At 38.7% G+C, this 25452-nt stretch overlaps 1 protein-coding gene across 12 annotated transcripts; it reads right to left on the bottom strand.

Annotated features, from left to right (window-relative positions):
- Positions 1-19720: 19720 nt before the first annotated feature.
- LOC122005750 (E3 ubiquitin-protein ligase RGLG2-like) lies at positions 19721-24605 on the bottom strand. Of its 12 annotated transcripts, none has more exons than XR_006118503.1 (11): positions 24346-24605; positions 23087-24242; positions 22805-22837; positions 21791-21858; positions 21485-21622; positions 20752-20987; positions 20572-20656; positions 20361-20501; positions 20180-20274; positions 19887-19989; positions 19721-19780 (listed from the first exon to the last, which is right to left on the bottom strand). XR_006118503.1 is itself a non-coding variant. In XM_042560931.1 (8 exons), exons 3-7 carry the CDS (start codon positions 20854-20856, stop codon positions 19975-19977), a joined length of 441 nt encoding a protein of 146 aa, XP_042416865.1. In that variant the 5' UTR covers positions 20857-20987; positions 21485-21622; positions 21791-22161; the 3' UTR covers positions 19721-19780; positions 19887-19974. The 12 variants fall into 12 exon arrangements, 1 of the variants encoding a protein (XP_042416865.1); XR_006118508.1 differs by lacking the exon at positions 21791-21858 and having other exon boundaries at positions 20752-20811; positions 20900-20987; XR_006118500.1 differs by having other exon boundaries at positions 21485-21858; positions 23087-23168; positions 23443-24242.
- Positions 24606-25452: the final 847 nt, after the last annotated feature.

Below are 25452 nucleotides of genomic sequence, written 5' to 3'. Positions count from 1 at the left end.
GGTGGAAGAGATCTGTTTTGTATTTCAAGACTTATGCATGTTCTAAGTTTTGCATGTTACCTAGTTTTTTCCACTTGATGCTTTTAATGGTTGCTATTTTACTACCTCATTTTATTATTTCCATGAATCTTGAACTAGTAGGCACTTGGTTTAGTTAAAGAATTGCTAAGAACTTTTTTTTCAGGCTTGAATGTTAAGGTAACTAAACTATACTTGAATTCTATGTTAGATTCAGTGAGTAAATATTAAATTAAGTTACGCACATGAATGCTATGCATGCTCACATGTTTAATATGTTTACATGATTATATAGTTCTCCATGTATGTTTTAATTTTTTTTTTTTAAAAAAAAAGAAAAATTCTTCCGTTGCAATGAATGCACATGTATGTATGTTCGCGTAGCGCCGCCCCTGACCATCAATAGGGGAAGGGCGGGCGTTACACCTAGAGCAACTCTGAGTGCCCGAACCACACGAGGGCCTAGCCAGGCACCCACCCAGAGGTACTCCTTCATCAAAGTCTGCCTAGTCACCTGGAGCAACTCTAGGAACCCTGACTCCAGGCACCCCGACCCTCTCAAGGTGCCCAAACCAACTTCTTCAGAACCTTCTTTCTATAAAATAGAGTTAGTCCAAACAATAATATATGAAGCAAAAATAATATCTTGAAAGCCTCCAGACTGTCCGGTCCTAATTTTGAGTTTCGCTATAACATTAAGTCAGACTGACGCCTATTATTCCCTATTTAGGGAACACGTCCTCACCTATTTCTCTCAGGAGAGAATACCTTTTGCCAGATCAATCCTCCAGACCGTCAGGACTTTTGGCCAGCATCCGAAACTTTAGGACTTTTCACTTGACATCCAATCCCCAACCTGTCCAGTCTTTCACCTGGTGTCCATGACCCCAGGACTTCAACCTATAATCCACGACCCAAGAATTTCACTTGATGTCCTCGACCTGCTAATATTTTGCCCAATCCCCCAGTTCAAGACTTTATTACCTAACCACAGTTAGGACTTTCCACCTACCTAACCATAACTAGGACTTTCCACCTGCCAGCCTCAACTAGGACTTTCTTTTTTCCTAAGATCACTTAGGCTTTCCTGTACACTTAGTTTAACTTGTTAGAACAAAGACATGGCTTAACTTTGAACCTTTGTCAATATTAAAATATAAGTTTGATTAATTGGTGCTTCCAGCACCATAATCTCCCCATTTTTGATTTATAGAAATATAATTCAAAGTTAAGTAAAAATATTCAAAATAGTAAGGTATGTACAACAGATAACAAATACTAATTAAATTTTCAAGTAACATTTTTTCAAGACACAAAAAATAAAATATTACTCACTTCCCCCTTTAGCATATATCAAAAACTACTAAGTAGAGACAAAAATTATTAACTTGTAAAAATAGTACTTAAATTTAAAAGGCTAACTTTAATTCTTTTTCCTTTAAGCTCCCCCGAAAGTAGAACTTAACTTTCTTTTGAAAAAAAAACATTTAGCTTTAAAAAGAATTTCTTTAAAAAATACTTAGCTAAATAATTAACTTTAAAAGAATTATTTTTGAAAAATACTTAGCTAAATACTTAGCTTTAAAAAGAATTTCTTACTTAGTTTTAAAAAAAAATCCCTGTAAAAATACTTAACTAAATACATAGCTTTAAAAAGAATTTTCTTTAAAAAAAACTTATCTAAATACTTAGCTTTAAAAAGAATTTCTTTAAAATTTTGAAGAAGTAATTAATTTTGGAAAAACTTAACATATAAACTTTCTTTTAAAATATAACCCCTTTTTTAAAAAAAAACTTAACTTTTGAGAATACTCAATTTTTAAAAAAATATTTAATTTTTGAAACTATTTAATTTGTAACCCTCTATTTCTCTCCCTCTTTTTTCAAAAAAATTAAGTAATTAGTTTAGGTTGTATAGGGCAACGAGCTTAAGTAATTTAATTAATACCTTCATTAATGACTATGACCCTAAAGTCTAAGCATATAAAAATAAGTTTAATGATATATTATCAACTTTTCTAATTTTTCATCTCACTCATTCTATGTTAATCGTGTCTAAGATCTGCAAAGATGAGCATTGGCTTAGATGAATGACGATAACCTCTGATGAAGACGAAATCCGAAGATCTAAAGAGACTCCTCAACTCGCATGCGCACAGTGAGACGAGCCAACAAAACGTTAGTGACCTAAGACCGGGATAGGGATCCCTGGCTAGGTCCTCCGATAATCAAGTCAGTTCCTCTCATAGATGGAAGAAGAAGAAGAAGAACAGTAACTGAAGTGAAACAGAGTTTAGACGCTAGAATTTGCGTGCCTTGCCAACAGAGAAGATCCCCCTTTTTATACCACCTCACGTGACCTCCGTAGTCATGAGGTGATTCCCAGTTCGTTAGAGTTTGTTAAGAGATGAAGTCATTTCCTACACTTCGTGCAATAATCTTTTAAGAAATCTTTTTTGTACCCAAATATACCCATTTTGTCGTTTATGACTTGATGGAGACACGTCATCATAATTGAAGAAGCTTCTAGATGATGTTTCCCATCAAATATTCTGCCAAGCATGTCTCGGCAGGCTGTTTAAGCTGGTCATATATATTGTTGAGAATACCTCCTACTGAATATGTCTCAGCTGATCATATATAATGTTAAGAATACCTCTTGCTGAATATGTCTCGACCGATCATTCAAGTCGGTCGTATACTGTTAAAACTGCCTCCTGTTAAATATGTTTCGGTCGGTTGTTCAAGCCGGTCGTATACTATTAAGACTGCCTCCTGCTAAATATGTTTCTGCCGGTCGTTCAAGCCAGTCGTATATACTGTTAAGAATACGTCCTGCTGAATATGTCTCGATCGGTCGTTCAAGTCGGGCGTATACTGTTAAGAATGCTTCCAGTTGAACCTGTCTTTTTGCTCGGGTGGGCTTTCGCTCGGCCGAGCCTATATAAGCACATGGGTGCTCGCTCGGCCTGCGATTGGCAGGTAATAGGCTGAGAGTTATATGAAAGGCTAAATACCTTTAGGTTCGGGCGAGCTTTGCCCGGTCGAGCATATATGAGCATGTGGGCGCTCGCTCGGCCTGCGGTCGGCCGACAATATGTTGAGAATCTTATATAAGGCAAAATGCTTTTAAGCTCGGGCGGGCTTTGCCCGACCGAGCGTATATGAGCACATGGGTGCTCACTCGGCCCGCGGTCGGCCGGTAATATGTTGAGAATCTTATATAAGGCTAAATACCTTTATGCTCAGGCGGGCTTTGTCCGACCGAGCGTATGTGAGCACGTGGGTGCTCACTCGGCCTGCGGTCGACCGGCAATATGCTAAGAATCTTATATAAGGCTAAATGTCTTTATGCTCGTGCGGACTTTGCCCGACCGAGCATATATGAACACGTAGGTGCTCGCTCGTCCTACAGTCGACCGCCAATATGCCAAGAATTATATATAAGGCTAAATGCCTTTATGATTAGACGCGCTTTGCCCGGCCGAGCATATATGAGTGCGGAGACGCTCACTCGATCTTTATTCGACCGGCGATATACCTTTCCTATCTTTCTGGACTTAAACCCCTCTTCACTCGCTCGGTCGATCTCTCATAACCCGTATCACTAGACTCCCCTTGAAGTATAGTCGAAGGAGGTGTAGGCAACTTACTAGACCTAAGTCTATTTTAGTCCTTTTGTTATTTTCTATAGTGATCCCATGGAAACCTCTACAGTGATCCCGTGACACCTTCAGCAAGTTAAATAGAGATGTGATCCTACCTTTTACAACATCAACCTTTGTTCTTTCTTGCTTTACTTTCCTCTAAAGATTTTATTGGGAGTTATGGCTTCAGACCTTCCCCTCTAGGATCAACTATTGTTCGAGAAGAAGTCCTTAGTTGAGGCTATGCAAGCTTTAGATCTACATCATTCACAACAAAGAGAGCTAGAGTTATGTTTGTTAACATCTCAGTCTCAAATTCGATTAGAAGTGGCTTTGAGGGACAAAATTTATCTAGATTTGAAGCAAAAGACTGAGGAGTTAGATGATCTAAAAGTCCAGCACGCTTCAGAGATAACCGTTCTAACTAGGAAGGTTCATGTAGACAGTTTGCTGATATCACAACAACAACATGACTTAGACCATCAAAAGGCTAAGGTGGATTTTCTACGAGCTGAGTTGGATCGAATCATATTAGAGATAGTTTCTCGGTCATAGGTCCTGGAGGGTGAATCACACAAGCGCTAGAGGACAGGACGAACTCCTCCCTTTTGTCCATGATGTCATTCTATTACATGCCCATACCTGGGATGGGAAGAACAATCTGGTAGCTCCAGGGAGCGAGAGAAGTAGAAGATCCTTGTTGGGACTTTCGAGCCGCAAAAATCACTTTTTGCGTTGTGGAAACCTCAAGTCTTGCCACGGATCCGTGCGAAGATATATAAAATAAATCATGTATATGTTTCTAACCTAGATCTACCTTAGATCTACATGAACAAGAAGTGTTACCCTTGTTGCGAAGCCCTTCATTTATCCCGCTTGTCCAAAAGGTTGCCAGATCTCGAGAGTGTCAAGCGTACACTCCTCTATACGTATCCACACGGACAAGAAAATGGAGAAAACACCTTAGAGTGTGCTAGCACCCCAAAGGAGTCACAACAATAGAGGAGAGGGGGATCAAGAAAGAAGAGAGGAGGAAGAAGAAGGAGTGAATGCAACACTTAATTTGGCCGGCCACACATTGAGTGCTATATACCTCAATGTAATACCATGAGTCATGGCTCTTGGTCTTCCTCATGACGTGGCACACAATGAGGTGGCTCTTGATGATGTGGAACACCATCATTGGCCGGCCCATGCCAAGTCACTCATGAGTTGGCATTTGGTCAAGTCAAACTTGACCCTTCATCTTCCCTCTCAAGTCAAGTCAAACTTGACCCATTTATCTCCCATGGTTGATCAAATCTAACCATTGATTCAAGTCAATTTGATTTAATGAATCTCTATTCATTAAATTAAATTGATTCAATGAGTCATAATCTAAATTAGACTCATTCAATACATGAATCAAATTGAGTCCAACTCAATTAGTCTAATTTGGATTACTCTTAATTCAATTTGATTCATCACATGAACCTAATCCTCTTGGTTCATCATATGAACCCATTCTCCATCTAATTGCCCTTTGTGTGTGACCCTATAGGTTCTTGTAACATTGGTAATGCTCCTAAACCCATTAGGAGAATAAGTATGAGCGGTATCTAGCAACACATCATTACTACCCAAGTTACAAGAATGTTGAGATCCAACATCACCTTTGTGACTACTAATTGTGACTCTCACAATATATGATAATGTCCTTCTATCCTTGACATCTAGATTGATCAAATGAGGCATAGACCGTGACATCCTCTAATCAATTTATATCTTGAACTCCAAGTAGACTCACTCTAATCAAATGAGCTCAATATCTCATGTTGACTCATTTGGGCATGGTCATGCACTTAGTGGTCTCACTCTATCAAGAATCATGATATCACTCCCATCATATAGGAGGGATAGATCCCATCTACATCACTCACATCCCTCCGCATAATTTGTTACATACCCAGCAATCGCCTTTATATTTCACCCAGTTACGGGTGACGTTTGACGAAGCCAAAGTATGCAACTTCTTATGTAGGGAATCATGGTCACTTCAGGTCCAAGGACTCATAGTCATATTAATAGTCACATGAGAAAGTATATGACACTCATATAACGATCCATGATACTTTCTCATGGCGGGTCATTCAGTATACATTCTCCAATGCATACCCATGTGTCAACTTGATATCTCTATATCCATGACTTGTGAGAACAAGTCATCAAGTTGACCTACATGCTAGTCTCGTCGCATTAACATTGTCCCTGAATGTTAATACTTGACTAGGAATGATTAAGAGTAGTGTCCCCTATATCATCTCACTATCGATTCAACCAATCGATTGATATAGGTAAGAACCTTCTACTCAAGGACGCTACTATACTTAGTTATTTGGCACCAATACAAGTAAGTATAATAACCATAAACAAATGCCTTTATATATATAAGAAATATGATACAATAAGTCCATACAACAATCATCAAATGATTGGCTCTAGGGCTCTAACTAACAAACACATAGGTTATTAGGAAAGTTCTGTGCTTCTACAAATTTTTGTATAGGGGAAGTAGAATGGAATTCCGAGTAGCGACCAACAATACAAGCTTCCAATTTTAGAGCTTCGGTTTCTGAATTTGAAAATACATAGAATATTGCATTGAACCATGAAGACTTAAGCTTAATAAAGGGTTTCATTTAGCACTAAAATTATAGGAGAACAAATCCAAGCTATTTATGGTCAGAAATTACAATACAACTTAACACACGACATGTTGTAGGTGAGACATTCATTTACAGCTTCTATTGGCTGTAGATACCATGACTTGTGTCAACTTGATATTTTTATATCCATGACTTGTGAGATCAAGTCATCGAGTTGACCTACATGCTAGTCTCATCGCATTAACATTGTCCCTGAATGTTAATACTTGACTTGGAATGATTAAGAGTAGTGTTCTCTATACTATCTCATTAACAATTCAACGAATCGATTGATATAGATAAGAACCTTCTACTCAAGGACGTTATTATACTTAGTTATTTGACACCAATACAAGTAAGTATAACAACCATAAAGAAATGCCTCTATAAATATATAGGAAAATGATACATCGAGTCTATACAACAATCATCATATATATGATTGGCTCTAGGGCTCTAACTAACAATCTCCCACTAGCAATAGTGTCAATCAATGTAGGCTCTAAGGCCGAATGACCTAGTGTGACCATCATACTTTCTCTGTGCCAAAGCCTTGGTCAAGGGATCAACGACGTTAGCATCTGTGGGTACTCTGCAAATCTTCACATCTCCTCTATCGATGACCTCTCGAATGAGATGGAAGCGCCGTAGTATGTGTTTGGTCCGCTGATGTAAGCGAGGTCCATTAGCCTGTGCAATTGCTCCATTGTTGTCACAATAGAGCTCTATCAGATCGGCTATGCTAGGAACCACCCCAAGCTCAGTAATGAACTTGCGAATCCAAACCGCCTCCTTTGTTGCTTCTGATGCAGCAATATACTCGGCCTCTATTATAGAATCAGCAATTGTATCCTGCTTCGAACTCTTCCAGCTCACAGCACCACCATTCAAGCAAAACACGAAACCAGACTGCGATCTATAATCATCCTGGTTAGTTTGGAAGCTGGCATCACTGTAACCCTTTACAGCTAGCTCACCATCGCCTCCAAATATTAAGAAATAGTCTTTAGTCCTTCTCAGGTACTTAAGAATATTCTTGACCGTTATCTAGTGATGCTCACCTGGATCTGACTGGTATCTGCTCGTCATGCTCAAAGCATACAAAACATCAGGATGAGTACATAGCATGGCGTACATGATAGATCCTATGGCTGAGGCATAAGGGATCTTATCCATGCAGTCTCTCTCCTCTCTAAAAGAGGGACTTTGAGTCTTCGAAAGACTCACACCATGTGACATCGGCAGAAATCCTTTCTTGAAATTCTGCATGGCAAACCGTAGTAATACCGTGTCAATATATGTACTTTGACTTAGGCCAAGCAATCTCTTAGATCTATCTCTATAGATCTTTATGCCTAGAATACAGGCTGCTTCACCTAAGTCCTTCATTAAGAAACAATTCCCCAACCAAGTCTTTATAGACTGCAGCAAAGGGATGTCATTTCCAATGAGTAGTATGTCATCCACATACAATACAAGGAAGACAACTGTGTTCCCAACAACCTGCTTGTAGACACAGGGTTCATCTTCTTTCTTGATGAAACCAAACTGTTTGATCACATCATCGAATAGAAGATTTCAGCTCCGAGAAGCTCGCTTTAGTCCATAAATGGACTTATGCAGCTTGCATACTCTGCCAGTATACTGTGGATTTACAAAACCCTCAGGTTGAGTCATGTACACATCCTCGAGTAAGTTTCCATTCAGAAACGCGGTTTTGACATCCATCTGCCAGATCTCATAATCATGGTATGCTGCAATCGCAAGCATGATCTGAATGGACTTAAACATCGCTACTGGAGAAAAGGTTTCATCATAGTCAATACCATGAATTTGCTTGAAACCTTTAGCTACCAAGCGACCCTTATAGGTAATAAGTCCATCCATGTCAGTCTTTCTCTTAAAGACCCACTTACACCCAATGGGTTTGACCCCTTCAGGTGGATAAACCAAAGTCCATACTTGGTTGGTGTACATGGATTCCATCTCGGATCTCATGGCCTCTAGCCATGACTCAGAATCTGGTCTCATCACAGCATCCTGATAGGAGGTAGGCTCATTCTCAATGAGCATAACGTCATCATGGTCAGATAAGAGAAATGAGTATCTCTCAGACTGACGATGTACCCTATCAGACTTACGAAGAGGTAGGTCTACTTGAACTGGTTGTTGTTCCTCAACTCCTTGTGGAACAATCTCATCATCCATAACACTTTGTGATTCCAGTTCAACTTCCATCAAGGCTTTAGTGTTATGGTCCATATCTTGAACTTCTTCAAGATTGAACGTACTCCCACTAGTTTTTTAGAAACAAAGTCTCTTTCTAGAAATACCCCAGTCTTAGCCACAAATACTTTGTGTTGACTGGAAATGTAGAAGTAATATCCCTTCATTTCCTTGGGATATCCAATAAAATAGCACTTGTTAGATTTGGGTCCCAGTTTGTCCGAGACTTGACGTCGAACGTAAGCCTCACAACCCCAAATCCTCATAAAAGACACCTGAGCATCTCTCCCAGTCCATATCCTATATGGTGTCTTTATCACAGTCTTGGATGGAACACGGTTAAGTGTGAATGCTGTTGTGTCTAGAGCATATCCCCAAAAGGATATAGGAAGATCTGTGAGACTCATCATAGACCGTACCATATCTAATAGGGTACGATTCCTCCTTTCGGATACACCATTCCACTGTGGTGTTCCAGGAGGAGTGAGTTGGGATAGAATCCCACACTCAGCTAGATAGTCACGAAACTCATGGCTAAGGTATTCACCACCTCGATCTGATCGAAGTATTTTAATACTCTTGCCTAGCTGGTTTTGTACCTCATTCTTGAATTCTTTGACCTTTTCAAAGGATTGTGACTTATATGTCATCAAATACACATAACCATATCTACTGAAGTCATCAGTAAATGTAATGAAGTACCTATAATCACCTCTGGTAGCGACATTGAAAGGGCCACATACATCACTATGTATAAGTCCTAACAAGTCAGTCGCTCTTTCGCTGCGTCCGCTAAAGGGAGTCTTGGTCATCTTGCCTAGTAGGCATGACTCGCATGTCTCATATGATTCAAAATCAAATGAGTCAAGCAAACCATCTTTATGGAGCTGGGATAAGCGATTCTCATTGATATTACCTAAGCGACAATGTCAGAGATAGGTTTAGTTCATATCATTTGACTTGAACCTTTTGGTACTTATGTTATAGATGGGGTTCTCTAAGTCTAGAATATAGAGTCCGTTCATCAGAGGTGCACTACAGTAGAACATATCTTTTAAATAAACAGAACAACATTTGTTTTTTATTACAAAAGAAAAGCCTTTCTTGTCCAAACAAGAGACTGAAATGATGTTCTTTGTAAAAGCAGGCACATAACAACATTCATCTAATTCTAGTACAAGCCCAGAGGGCAGAGATAGATAGTAAGTTCCTACAACAACAGCAACAACCTGTGCTCCATTGCCTACTCGTAGGTCCACCTCGCCCTTCATCAATGCCCTACTATTTCTTAGTGCCTGCACATTAATACAAATGTGAGAAGCACATCCGGTATCCAATACCCACGATGCAGAAATAGATAGATTGACTTCTATAACATATATACCTGAAGTAGAAGTCTCACTTCTCTTCTTCTTAAGATCTTCCAGATATACTTTGCAGTTCCTCTTCCAGTGCTCGGTCTGACCGCAGTGGAAGCAGGTAGCATCCTTAGCAACCCCTCCTTTAGGTTTCATTATCTTCCCTTTGTCCTTGGCTTGGCACTTTCCCTTACCTTTAGGCTTGCCCTTGCCTTTATGATTTTGCACCATCAAAATGGAGTTGGGCTTTACCTTCTTAAGGTTGAGCTCAGCAGTTCTCAACATGCTTAGCAGCTCAGGCAGTGGCTTATCAATTTCGTTCATGTTGTAATTCATGACAAATATACTGTAGCTCTCTGGCAAGGATTGCAAGATCAAGTCTGTGGCCAGCTCTTGGCCAAGTGGGAATCCCAACCTCTGTAGGTTTTCTATGTACCCAATCATTTTGAGCACATATGGACCTACGGGAGTCCCATCTTACATCTTGCACTGAAATAGTGCCTTGGAGATCTCGAATCTCTCATGCCTTGCTTGTCCTTGATATAGTTGACGAAGATGTTCGACCATATCATAAGCAGACATCAACTCGTGTTGCTTCTAAAGCTCAGTGTTCATGGTCGCGAGCATGAGACATGACACATCTAATGCATCATCTTGATGCTTCTTATAAGCATCTCGGTCAGCTTGCGTGGCAGTGGCAGGAGGTGTCTCGGGAATGGGTTGCTCCAGGATGTACAGTTTTCTTTCTTGAGTGAGAATGATTCTCAGATTCCAGTACCAATCCAGGAAATTAGCTCCATTGAGCTTGTCTTTGTCAAGGACAAAACGCAGGGAGAAGGTGTTCGTGTTTGTCGACATGGCAATCTACAATAGAAATAATGCAGAAAGTAGATATCATATTCCATTTATCATTGAATTAGGTCTTGTAATACCCACTAAGCTTGTAAGATAAATATATGAATGTGGGATTTTGCCTTAGAAAAATAATAGAAAGTTAATTGAAGCAAAAAGAAATAAAATGAAATAAAAAGAAGTGAAGGTCAAGGATTGAACCTTGAACCTCTTATATTATAATTCATAGAATTAATTAGTAGAAACCAATTGGGATAGAGAGAAGATATTGATAGCAAAGGAGGGAAACTCATGATAAGGGTGAGAGTAAAAGTTAGCCAAAAGAAAACAAGAAAAGAGCAAGAGAAAGGCAACTTGCCTTCCTCCCTTTCTCTCCCTCTTCCTCTTTGCTTTTGCCGAAAATTTAAAGAGGGGATTAAAGAGGATTCAATCCCCCTTATTTCATCATGAATGGTAAGAATAAATGAATAAATAAAATAAATAGGAAATAGAAAAAAAAAGGCTAAGGGAGAAGGAAAGCAAAAATCAAGTTTGCTACCTCTTCCCCCTTAACATAAAAGGGAGCAAGAAAAGAGAAGTTTATTTTTCTCTCATTTTCTCTCATTCTTCCTCTCCCTCACCAAACCCATCAGTCCCCTCTCCTACATCTTCGGCCCCAAATCCAAGGTTTTCTCCTAAGAAAGCCTAAGATACAAGGAGGACTTAGCAAGGGAATCAAGGGAAAGGAACTAGAAGAAGAGGCTACTTCTTCCATCACCATACCTTAGATCCACAAGCGAAAAGGATGTAAGCTTCCCCTCACCTGTGGTACAAGGCTTTTTATGTGATTTTCGGATTTTATCAGGATTAGAAAACCTAGGAAAGAATTTAAGAAAATTCGGCTAAGAAAGGGTTTTCAAATCTAGGAAGGTTTAAACAAGTCTTTAATTCATGGTATGTTTTCTATGCTATGTAGGAAGTATTTTCTTCATGTTTTTATACCTAAATGATGCTTGATTAGAGGAGTACCTAACCCCAGAATTTCGGCCAAAAATATTTTAAGGAGGTTAGGGAAAATATTGTGTAACCAAACTAGTACAAGATTCTCTCCATGAACTATTAAGGATCTTTTATTGGTTTTCTTGCTTAAAAGTTACTTGGAACCAAAAGAAATCCTTTTATATGTTTCGGCCAAGAAAAGGACTTAGGGTTAGGAAGACCTTTAAATTTAAATAAACATGTTTGTATGATAGAATATAGAGTTCTCTTGAAGAATTTCATGTTGAACATTGCTAGAAATTCATGAACTTTTATTGTAGATTTTCGGCCATGATAAGATGGATAGTTTAGAAAAGCTTAAACAAAATTCTAATATGCTCAAGACCTCTGTGATATTATGATATGAAAGTTGTTTAATGCTCTCATGCTTAATTGGAGTGTAGAAAATTAGTTACATGATATATGACATGTAAGATCACAAGGGTCCTAGCTTGTTTATGAACCAACTTTGTATATGATGTTCTTAGTAATTTTTGCCATGAAACTTACTTAGGTCTTTCATGTATTAAGCCACTTAAAACGTAGTTTAGAGATTGGTAGGTTTCGGCCATGAGGAAAAAATAAAAGAAAAAGGGAAGGAAACCTAGGAAGCCTAAGACACAATTCACATGTATGTTTATTATGCTTGTCTTTATACATGCTATGAAACTTGTATGACTTCTTATGCTTTTAGGCTATTTGAAGTAAGTTTATATACTGTTGAGTTTCGGCCAAGTAGGGTTTAAAAAACCTAGAGGCCTTAGAATTGAAACCAATTGTGTTGGAAATGCTTCTTATGGAAATATGTTAATATGTTGATTGTGTCACGTGCTTGTATAATTTTTCCATGACCTTAATGGACCATTTTATGTTTCGTCCATGAAGGGATAGATTCCCTAGAAACCCTAGAACAAAAATTAAATATGCTTATGTCACTCTACATGAAATATGATAAGTAGAAAGACAAAGTTCTCATGCTATATGTTGTTTAATGACCTAATTGAGGCTAGGGTAGGTTTCGGCCATACATATTGTATAATGTCATGTTATGAATTTATACATGATGTTAGTTCAAGTTCACATGCTTGTATATTTGTTTTTAGCCCTAATAAATACTTGTTAAAAGTTTGGCCATGACATATGTTAAGGGCTTGAAGGACTTAGGAACTAGTTCAATATGCTTACTATGTTACTTGGAAAAAAAATGCTATAAATATGGTTTAAGGTTTCCATGCTTTCATGACATTTGGGACCTTGTTTATATACTGATAGGGTTCGGCCACATGAAGTTTAGGGACTTGGAGAACTTAGAAACCAAGTTAATCATGCTTATAATGCTTCCTATGAAATTGATGTGATGATAATTTAGGTTCCACACGCTTGGAGGTTGTTTTTCATCTAAAATGAGATCTAAGGGGTTCGGCCATGATAAGAACCCAAGGGATTAGGAAGCTTAGAACCCAAGTTAACTATGTTACCATGTTTCTTATGATAGTATAATCACATGATACACCCCTTATGCTTAAACATGTATGCTTGTGATTTATACTTTCCATGATATGATATGTGCTTAAATTATGCATGCTTTTATGATATGATATGTGGATAGAAATATTCATGCTTTGATGATATGCTATGTGCTTAATATATGCATGCTTACATGATATGTTATGTGGTGAAATTATGCATGCTTGATGATATGCTCTATGCTTAAGATATGCATGTTTTTACAACCTATGCCTAAGTAATGTATTCTTTTTATGATGTATTCCTAAGTGATGCATACCCTTATGACATGATGTATGCCTAAGTGATGCATACTTTTCTATGATATGATGTATGCCTAAGTGATGCATACTTTTATGACATGATGTATGCCTAAGTAATGCATACTTTTATGATATGATGTGTGCCTAAGTGATGCATGCTTTTACGATGTATGATATGTATAAGTATGACATGTACTTTACTTTATGTGGCTTGTACCAAAAGGGTGGGCTCCTTACGTGCCCCTAGGTCGAATTACGGGCCTAGTAAAGGGTGGGCTCCTTACGTGCCCCTAGGTCGAGCTACGGGCCTCGTTTCCTAGTAGGTTCAAGACTAGCTACCTTGGGTCTACTTAGGATGCGCGCATTATTTATGTATGGGGTACATAGCCGGGATCCCCTTTATGTTGAGATTATGTTCAAGTATATATGTAAGAAGAAATGGTTTTAAAGATCATGAGACATACACATGTTTTTCGGATACATGTTTTCAAAATCATATTGCATATACTTTATGATCATGTTGTGATGATGCTATGATTTATGATATGTCATGATATGATTATGTTATGTTTCATGCTATGCTTTAAGAGATGATATGCCATGATATGATTATGTTATGTTTCATGCTATGCTTTAGGAGATGATATGCCATGACTAGTTATGATGTTTGTTATGCTGCATGATATGCTTAAAGAATATGATATGTTATGCCATGACTAGTTGAGATCATGTTAAGTTGAGACATTCTTTGATTATGTGTTGATTTTTGGTTTTAGTGAGTAGGAAAGGAACTTACTGAGCCATGAGTGCTCACAGCTTACTTTCCTTGTACCACAGATAAAGGAAAAAGTTGGATGAGCTAAAGGTGCAGCAGGAGAGGCAAGGAGATGTGTGTGGCGGTGCCTGCTTTAAGAACTTTTAAGAATTTCACTTTGGTTTCATAAATTATAGTACTATATGGTTGACTTGATGTTATGTTTTTATTTAACTTGTTATCATGTTATGGAAACCATGTTAGTGTAGTTCGGTTTTTTATTAAACTAAGAAAAATGATTTTAAGTCTTCCACTGTAATATGTACGTAGAGTATCGTAGCCCCGTCCCTTAGGGTTAGCAGGGAGGGCGGGCGTTACAGGTTGGTATCAGAGCCAAAGTTTTTGCCAGCTCACTACACACACATCAAGCCTCCGACCTGCCGTTCCAAGTAAGAATGCTTATGTTTAATTTTCTTGATTATATGTTTATGTTTGATTTTCTTGTTATATGACTTATGCTTTATTTTCTTTCTTGTTATGCTTTATTTTCTTTACTACATTGCTTGTGCTTTATTTGCTTATGTTACATTGTTTGTCATTATATTCCTTATTTTTCCTTATGTTGTTTATGCTTTAGTTTCATGTTTTACTTACTTGTGTTGATGCTTTATTCTATGCTTTTAGTTATAAATTAGATTAGGATTACATATTGGTAGGTTAGGAATAATACCAGAACAAATAGATAGAAATAAAACAGTAAGTTAGATTGGCTAAAAACGATAACCACTTACACTAGCCCATTTGTCCTTATTTAGATAAACATGGTTAGGACACGCAATGCCCGAACCGGAGGAACAGTGACTCCACCAGACCTGACACAGGTAGTTGCAGACCTCCAGCATCAGATCGCAGAGCAACAGCAACTGATCACTACCTTGATGGGTCAGCAAGGCAACCCAGTCACCCCACCGGTGAATCCACTACCTGTTGTACCTACAGCCGCACCAGTGCCCCCGGCAGCCCCTACTCCGATGGTTCGACAAGAGGCCTATCTGATTCAGTGGCAAAGGCTTAAACCGGAAGCATTCTCGGGAAACTGTGAACCATGGGATGCACAAGCCTGGCTCAAGACCGTGGAAAACATAATGGAACTATTGGATTGGCCTGAACACGAGAAGGTCAAATGCGCGTCGTTCTGTCTTACCGGAGATGCCCGGATGTGGTGGGACAGAGTAAAGGCGAAAAGACAAATAAACCAAATGCAGTGGACAGATTTTGAGACAGAGTTCTTAGAAGAATTTTTCCATATGCAAGTGACCAACAAGCACTATGACGAGTTCACTGAGTTCCGGCAAGGTGATCTATCAGTTAACGAAGCTGTCAAGAGGTTCAACCACCTAGCACGACTGTGCCCAGAACTGGTCCGTACTGAAAAAGAAAGGGTCCGGTTAATGTTAAAGATGCTCCGACCCGAGATAGCTCTGAACGTAGCCGGCGGAGTTAATAGACCGCAGACTACAGAGGAGCTAGTCAGCAGTGCCCTGATTACCGAGCACTATCAGGAAGCAATGAACAAGGGCAAGAACCAAGCACTGACCGGAGGACAAAAATCGCACAATACCAGGACTGACTGGAAAGGAAACTCAGGTGGAAAGAGGAAACAGTGGAATAAAACAAAAGGTGGTCTGGCCAATAAGCAGACTAAGTACCCTCAGTGTGCCACATGTGGGAAGATGCATTCTGGAGTATGTCTTCTGAGCACCAAAAAGTGCTACAACTGCGGAAGGGAAGGTCATTTGGCAAGAAATTATCCTACTCAGTCTTAGGCACTACCTCTGCAGAACAACCAGAATATAAGTACCCCTGCACAGCTTCACCAGATGCAAGCTGCCATAGAAGGAACTTCAATCAGCCAAGGAAGATTGGAGGCCCCTCCCACTATGACGAATGCCAGAGTCTACTCTCTTACCAAGGAGGACGTGGCGAATGCCTCTACCGTTGTCACAGGTCAGCTACTTATTTACAATCAGTATGCTGTAGTATTATTTGATACCGGGGCAACACACTCGTTCGTTTCAATACCTTTTATGAAGAAGCTAGATATACCACTTCGAACTCTAGAGGACACATTCTTAACAACCTTACCATCCGGGGAGATTATGCCATTAGACCATATGCTGCAAGCAGTACTCATTCGGATCGCAAACAGAGAACTCTACTACAATCTGATAGTACTTGATATGCAGGATTATGACATGATATTAGGCATGGATTTCCTTAGCAAGTACGGCGCTTCAATCGAGTGCCGCAAAAGAAAAGTGATTTTTCGACCCGAAAATGAACCAGAGTTTGAATTTTACGGGGAATCAAAAGGAACGGAGAAGTTATTGTCATCTATTAAAGCACAAAGGATGTTGGATAAAGGATGTATGGGGTTTCTAGCACACGTGGTTGATACCAATCAAATCAAAGACCCAAAGTTAGAAGATGTCAGAGTAGTATGCAACTATCCAAAAGTATTTCCAGATGAACTACCAGGGTTGGCCCCTGACAGAGAGATAGAATTCGGAATCGAATTGATTTCTGGTACTCAGCCGATTTCAAAAGCACCTTATCGTATGGCTCCGGCTGAATTAAACGAGCTTCAGGAACAATTATCTGAATTACTCGACAAGGGACTTATTCATCCTAGTCACTCTCCATGGGGAGCTCCAGTGCTATTCGTAAAGAAGAAGGATGGGTCTATGCGAATGTGTATAGACTACCGAGCGCTGAATAATGTGACGATCAAGAATCGGTACCCACTCTCACGGATCGATGACCTGTTCGATCAACTGAAGGGTGCGACTGTTTTCTCAAATATAGATCTACGATCCGGTTATCATCAAGTGAAGGTGAAACCAGATGATATACCAAAAACAACATTTCGAACCCGATATGGACACTATGAGTTCATAGTTATGCCTTTCGGAGTAACCAACGCTCCTGCAGTATTTATGGACCTGATGAATCGAGTATTTACGACATATCTTGATAAATTTGTAATCGTCTTCATTGATGATATACTTATCTACTCAAGAACCCAAGAAGAACATGCTGAACACTTGAATACTGTACTACAAATCCTTCAAGAGAAACAACTATATGCAAAATTCTCCAAATGAGAGTTTTGGCTTGACCGGGTAATATTCCTAGGTCATGTCATCTCCAAAGATGGAGTTATGGTGGATCCAAGTAAAATCGAAGCTGTAAATAACTGGAACCGACCAAGGAATGCCAGCGAAGTCAGGAGTTTTCTCGGACTAGCAGGTTATTACAGGAAATTCGTAGAGAATTTTTCCAAAATCGCAGCCCCTATGACAACCCTCACCAAGAAAAATACCAAGTATGAATGGACAGAAGCTTGCGATAAGAGTTTCGCGGAATTAAAAAGGAGACTGACCAGTGCTCCGATTCTTACTCTTCCGGAAACCAACAAAGGCTTCGATATGTACAGCGATGCTTCCATTACAGGACTTGGAGCTGTACTCATGCAAGATGGCAAAGTCATTGCCTACGCTTCAAGACAACTTAAAGAACATGAGAAGAATTATCCCATTCATGACTTAGAACTAGCAGCCGTGGTCTTCGCTCTCAAAATATGGAGACATTATTTATATGGAGCTCAGTGTAAGATTTATACCGACCATCAGAGTCTGAAATATTTCTTCACGCAAAAAGACCTGAATATGAGGCAACGCTGATGGCTCGAATTAGTCAAAGATTATGACTGCGAGATTCTTTATCACCCAGGAAAGGCGAACAAAGTGGCCGATGCACTCAGCCGAAAGTTCAGTGCCACCTGATGCAACTATTTTAAAGTTTGAGGACAAACTTTTTATGAGGTACGGGGTACTGTAATACCCACTAAGCTTGTAAGATAAATATATGAATGTGGGATTTTGCCTTAGAAAAATAATAGGAAGTGAATTGAAGCAAAAAGAAATAAAAAGAAATGAAGGTCAAGGATTGAACCTTAAACCTCTTATATTATAATTCATAGAATTAATTAGTAGAAACTAATTGGGATAGAGAGAAGATATTGATAGCAAAGGAGGGAAACTCATGATAAGGGTGAGAGTAAAAGTTAGCCAAAAGAAAACAAGAAAAGAGCAAGAGAAAGGCAACTTGCCTTCCTCCCTTTCTCTCCCTCTTCCTCTTTGCTTTTGCCGAAAATTTAAAGAGGGGATTAAAGAGGATTCAATCCCCCTTATTTCATCATGAATGGTAAGAATAAATGAATAAATAAAATAAATAGGAAATAGAAAAAAAAAAAAAGGCTAAGGGAGAAGGAAAGCAAAAATCAAGTTTGCTACCTCTTCCCCCTTAACATAAAAGGGAGCAAGAAAAGAGAAGTTTATTTTTCTCTCATTTTCTCTCATTATTCCTCTCCCTCACCGAAACCATCAGTCCCCTCTCCTCCATCTTCGGCCCCAAATCCAAGGTTTTCTCCTAAGAAAGCCTAAGATACAAGGAGGACTTAGCAAGGGAATCAAGGGAAAGGAACTAGAAGAAGAGGCTACTTCTTCCATCACCATACCTTAGATCCACAAGCAAAAAGGATGTAAGCTTCCCCTCACCTGTGGTACAAGGCTTTTTATGTGATTTTCAGATTTTATGAGGATTAGAAAACCTAGGAAAGAATTTAAGAAAATTCGGCTAAGAAAGGGTTTTCAAATCTAGGAAGGTTTAAACAAGTCTTTAATTCATGGTATGTTTTCTATGCTATGTAGGAAGGATTTTCTTCATGTTTTTATACCTAACACTACAACAAAATCGCTCATAGACATCGGTTTTCCACCGGTGTCTATTTGATTTTCGACCGATGTCTATGAAGCCGATGTTAAAAGTCTGTCATTTTAGACATCGGGTTAAAACCGGTGTAGTATCACTTAACGACACCGGTTTCGAATCGGTTATTAACCGGTGTAGTATCACTTAACGACACTGTTTCATACACGGTGTAAAACCGATGTAATATTGTATGTTAATAACACCAGTTTTGGCAGCGGTAAATGACCGATGTAATATTACTTTATAACACCGGTTTTACATCGGTGGAAAACCGATGTAATATGTATTTTTTTTAACAGCACAGATTTGATTTTAAAACCGACAATAACAAAGAAAAAATACACAAATATTCACAAATTGTACAAATATTCTTCATTCAATAATATCCATAAAATACACAAATATTCACAAATTATATAAATAATCTTCTTACAACAATATCCATAAAATACCCAAACATTCTTTTTACATCAAAAGCTAGCTAATAGATATCAAAATCAAGGTAGAACATTCTTTTAACTCATCAAGGTAGAACCGCACTTCAAATGTAATCTAGCATGCATTCAGCCCACTCGAACTGCATTTCATCAATTTCAACTCTGGAGTACTTGAGATTTGTAAACTGTAAAAACACATAAATCCACCCTATGTCAAATAACTAAAACAAATGTGTACATGTATCAAATAAAAAATATAAGATCACAAGTGCTTGTCATAAACATGCTTACCAGCGTGTTGAAACCTATTCTGTGAATGGTGGTTTCGAATGAACTTCACGAGCAAGGCCAAAATTTGCTATCTTCACAAAGTCCTTGGTTACCAATAAGTTCTCTGCAAAGGTCATAATCTAGTTTAATAGAATGCTAACTTCACCAGAATAATTATAGGTGCATAAATCACATTTAACAAAATAAATGCTAATCCTAGATAACAACGTTGTAGGAATAGATCTGTTAAGAGCACACAAATGAATCTTTATAGGGATATTTGGTTAAAAGCGGAACTAAAGAGGTACACCTACCTCCCATGTCAATAAGTCACTTCCTCGAGTTGGATATGGCTTTTGCAAATCTAGCTCCATATAGAAGCTAAATACATCTTTGTCATGGGTAGATGCTGCACCAGTAGTCCAGCCATGGATTTCAAAGGTTAATTAAAAGCTAAATTCCGCTATCACATTGCAGTACTGCATGTGTGCTTACCATCTCCGAAACCAAAGCATGGGATTAAGTTATCTTGGTCAAATGATGACAAGGTTCGTCCAATAATTGAAATTGCTTGTTCATAAGGATTTTTAGTAGTTCCAACGTGGTGCAAGCTGCTGCCATGGAATGAGTTCTTACCTGTCGACGGATCGGAGACATTCAATTAGATTTGTGCTTTAATGAAACACAAGAATCCATCGACCTGTACCTGTCCACTCATTGCTTTTTGTGAAGTCAATTCCTACAATGAGATTTGATGATTCAAGCCCAGATTTTGTCAGCTCCTCTGTTACCTGTTGAAATTGCACGCCACAGAGCAATATAATTAATGTGCGTTAATTATGGGCTTCTCAAACAGCTTTATTCTTCCGTGAAATAAATAAATTACCTGCTGTAAGGAGGTAAAGCCATCGGCTATCCTCGAGAACTTGTGTTCCAACTTGGGCTTCTTTACACTGGTCGTGTTAGTTGGAGAGAGCGATGGGTGTGCCATGGAATGAAACTCATATGGAGGAGGATGACGATGATGTATATACCTTGCTTGGTGTTTGGATTTGTTTATGCAAGGAATGAGCACTGCATCATCTACTGGGGATCTTTAACCATGCTTTATTTTTGAAGCAACTACATCAGCACACTGGGTTACATTAGTTTGCTTTTTGTTCTAACATCTAAAGCAAAAGAAAGTACATAAAGGATAGAGGATAAGGAATAACCATGATAAGAAACCAGGAAAATATATAATAACAGTAGTCCTTCAAAGATAATGAAAATAAAGTAACTAACTTAAATCTGAAGGTGATGCGTAAGTTCAAAAATCTTAATAAAATAAATTAAGCCACCACTTGCTTCTCCTTCCCTTCAGCTTTCCAGTACCCCGATCTAGCACCTCGGTTCAATTGGCCATGGACATATTATCTCTTGTGATTTCTTGCAGACATTCCTTTCTTTATATATTGCATAATGGAATACGAAAAGCAAGCACTTACATAATAATAAGTTGTGAAAGCAATCTGAAAGAAAGACATCACAATGTAGTTGGGACAAAGTCACTTTACTTATGATAATTCTAGAAAAAAGACAGTAAGAAGGTAACTTTACTTATGAAGTTGATGGATTACCTTATATGTAAGGGAAAGTGCAACTCCAACTATAAACAAGAATAATGGCATGACAAAATCAGCAAGTGATATGCCATTCCAAGGACTATGATTGACAGTTGGAAGAAATCCTCCAGCATAATCTACAAATATCATGAGCTGCAATGAACAGATTTGTTGGTCACTACTGGCATCAAAGACATTTTACGCATAGGACAGAGAAGTGCATATGCATAAACAAAAAATGGTGCTAGTAGTTGTGATTAAAAAAAAACAATCTAGATTATTGGTTTAAACAAAAGACTTCCATCTTGGCTAGCAAAGCACCTGCAAAATAGGTAGAACAAGATAAGAACATGTTTCTAGTGGTCAGTAGCAATCATCCTTCCCCAACTCTGCAAACAAAAATGGAGTTGGGAACAATATTTAACAAATAAATGGTACAAAAAAATGCGAAGAGTATCCTAAGCATCATTGTCAAAAAAAGCATTTAAGTATACTAAGAGCAGAAGCTTATATAAGAAAAAATGATAGGACTGTCAGATTATCTGTATCTTACTATGAGTGTGCCATGAAGCAAGAGACAGCCACAGCTGATAACTTTGTTGTATTATACTGAAGTCCGAGATTCCTCATTTATTACTTTATCCTTTGTGCCATAAGTATGTATTATACAGCAGTTGATTCCAAAACAATATCTGTTGTCAGATTAAAGTACATTTATTATTATTTAATTTAAAATTTTATCTGATCAATTTCTGTGATCTCTAATCTACACTCTTCCTTTTTTTCTCGATATAGTGTATTCTTTTGGCAGTGTTTACTTAGAGTGGGAAAAATAGAAGTGATATGAAATGGTCTAAACTCTAAAGTGAAAAGAAAAGAAAAGAGTTGTGTTATCTTTATCTTATTTCCACTCTATCTCATTTAATTTGTTTAGTAATACGGAATTGGAGGAAGAGAAATACTTTTGTTCAAACCATGCGATTCTAGTACTCTAAACAATGTTTATGATAGAATAAATAAGTAAATGAAAGACATCAAAAAGGAAAGACATTCTTTCTGCAATATTCTAACTAGAACGAAGCATAACAGAGATTAAGGGGAAAAACGATGAAGGTGAGGCATTAATTAATTACTGTTCAATCATATTAAGGGAAAAAATCCCAAGTCATACATATTTAAATGCAATCTCAAGAGAACCGTATTCTAGATCTCTCATTAGCAATCCATATATTACTCTGAACTATTATCATTCAGATTGATTAAATGAGCACAATTTAAATCATGAACTATCCGGATCGGCTAAAGAGGGAAGAATGAAGACTTTTATTTATTTACCTCCAGGACATGTTGCCACTCTTTTCCAGTGAACTGCAAAAAAAAAACAAAAAAAAATTATAGATTGATAAGAAAAGTTGGATGAATGCATTTCCTCAAGGATCGTAAAAAGTGCCAGTAAGAGGAATTCTTAAAAGGAAAATGCCTACAATCTGTTGCCTGTTTTCAAAATAAGGATCTTTCATCTATCTACCAAAGTTTAGTGCTAGCCTTGATCATTCTTAGGCTAATTTTTCTGAGTGATTAAATGAAAGATCATTAAGTTTTGGACTACTTACTGACCTTGTGAAGAACAATGTCAAAAGGACCTTGATCCAGAAGAGACCGGCTCTGATCAATGGCCACAAATATAATCCCTTTCTTCCTGCATGTCTCAATATATGAACATTGAAATGGAAGTGATTTGCAAATCCGATGCAATAAAAATTAATCAGTCTCATCAAAAAGTCAGCAGCATAGAATAGATCAGGGACAAATCAGATGCAATTTGTAAACAATGAACTAAACCGTTAGCGATGTAATTAATTAATGTCTAACAGAAGAAAACTTGAAAAGAAAAAAAAAATCTGATTGAACATTGTTTAGAGTACTGGTTGGAATTAGGGAAAAAACGATGAAGGTGTTATCGTGTGACTGACCTGCCTTTGTTTGCTCTTATTTGTTTTTCTTGGAGTTTAGGAGGCTAGGTGAGAAAGATCCTGACGAGAAGGATCACAACATAATACACAAAAAATTCCGGATCATAGGCCTAGGGACTGCTCCCCCTCATCATGCCAGGGAAGATTGGGTGGGCCTCCAACGATAGAGGGAGGCAAGCCAGGGAAATGAGTCCTAAACCAGTCCCACATCCGTTCAACATGCTACTAGTAGCTAAGGGCTTCCCTCAGTCTGCTAGCCCTATCTATAGTCTTCCACTGCTGCTTGATCACATGCAATGCTTTCCCTGGGGGAGAGCTCCCTCTGGGCCGGGCATCTTAGTCAAAGCACGGTACCCCTCCTCCTAGCCTCCGACTGGTCTTCAAGCTGGGCTATAGTAATATGATCTTCAAGCTCCTTGATAGGACCAGAATCAATCAGAAGAATCAGAAGAGAAAGACTCAGCAGCGCTAGTCTCTTCTGAACTGTCCGCCCTAGCTCACATCTGAGTTCTTGCTGCAGAGGTCTGGACCACCTATACCCCTCCTTGTCTTCATTCGTAGAGAGAAGTCTGACTCACGAGCGGCAGAGGTCCACCAGAGCAGGGGCGCCAGAGCACCTTCTTCCAGCTTACCAGTCCCGAGAGAGGCATTCTACCCGAACTACTTACCAGTCCCGAAAGAGGCATGCCTAACGAGCAAGTGCATCTGAAAGCCTAGCCTAAGCAGGCACCGCTAGCCAAAGCTAGGTGGCCGGAGAGAGAGCCCAGGCTGGAGAAAGCTCCCCGCTATGAAAGGGAAGCCTAGTCAGGAGCAAGCAGAGACACAGAGCTCAGTCTTCACAAGGACCATGAAAGGGCTGATGCCGAGGAGCGGAAAACCGAAAGCAAATAAAATAAATCTAACCTGAGAAAGATCTCGACGAAGATGTTCAAGTCAGTGGAGGGCTTTGGCGGAGAGGACTTAGGGTTTAGGGCTTCGGTGGAGAGGGCTTCGCCGGAGGAGTTCGCGTGAGAGGGCTTCGGTGGAGGAGTTCGTGTGAGAGGGCTTCGGTGGAGGAGATCGCATGAGAGGGCTTCGGCGGAGGAGTTCGCGTGCGGCGGAGGAGTTCGCGTGAGAGAGAGGTCGTGCGACTTTAGGTTTTTTGCGTGAGAGAAAGGTGCGCGCGACTTGGTTTTTGCGTGAGAGTTAGAAAATTTTAGCTAAGTATTGGTGGGAAAATTATCATAGACATCGGATTTTAAAAACCGATGTTAAAATCGATGTCTATTAACGAAAAAATGGGCGCTCATAGAAATCGCCTAAAAAACCGATGTCTATGAGCGAAAATCTGCGCTCATAGACACCGGTTTTTGGAAAAACCGGTGTAAAATACTCAAAGACATCGGTTTTTGCTTAAAACTGTTGTTGTTCCACTGATGTCTATGAAGGTTTTTGTTGTAGTGTAAATGATGCTTGATCAGAGGAGTACCTAACCCTAGAATTTCGGCCAAAAATATTTTAAGGAGGTTAGGGAAAATATTGTGTAACCAAACTAGTACAAGATTCTCTCCATGAACTATTAAGGATCTTTTATTGGTTTTCTTGCTTAAAAGTTACTTGGAACCAAAAGAAATCCATTTATATGTTTCGGCCAAGAAAAGGACTTAGGGTTAGGAAGACCTTTAAATTTAAGTAAACATGTTTGTATGATAGAATATAGAGTTCTCTTGAAGAATTTCATGTTGAACATTGCTAGAAATGCATGAACTTTTATTGTAGATTTTCGGCCATGATAAGATGGATAGTTTAGAAAAGCTTAAAAAAAATTCTAATATGCTCAAGACCTCTGTGATATTATGATATGAAAGTTGTTTAATGCTCTCATGTTTAATTGGAGTGTAGAAAATTAGTTACATGATATATGACATGTAAGATTACAAGGGTCCTAGCTTGTTTATGAACCAACTTTGTATATGATGTTCTTAGTAATTTTTGCCATGAAACTTACTTAGGTCTTTCATGTTTTAAGCC

The sequence above is a fragment of the Zingiber officinale genome, chromosome 7B (genome assembly GCF_018446385.1).
Source record: "Zingiber officinale cultivar Zhangliang chromosome 7B, Zo_v1.1, whole genome shotgun sequence".
Lineage (NCBI taxonomy): Eukaryota > Viridiplantae > Streptophyta > Magnoliopsida > Zingiberales > Zingiberaceae > Zingiber > Zingiber officinale.
This window is presented reverse-complemented; position numbering and strand designations above follow the sequence as displayed.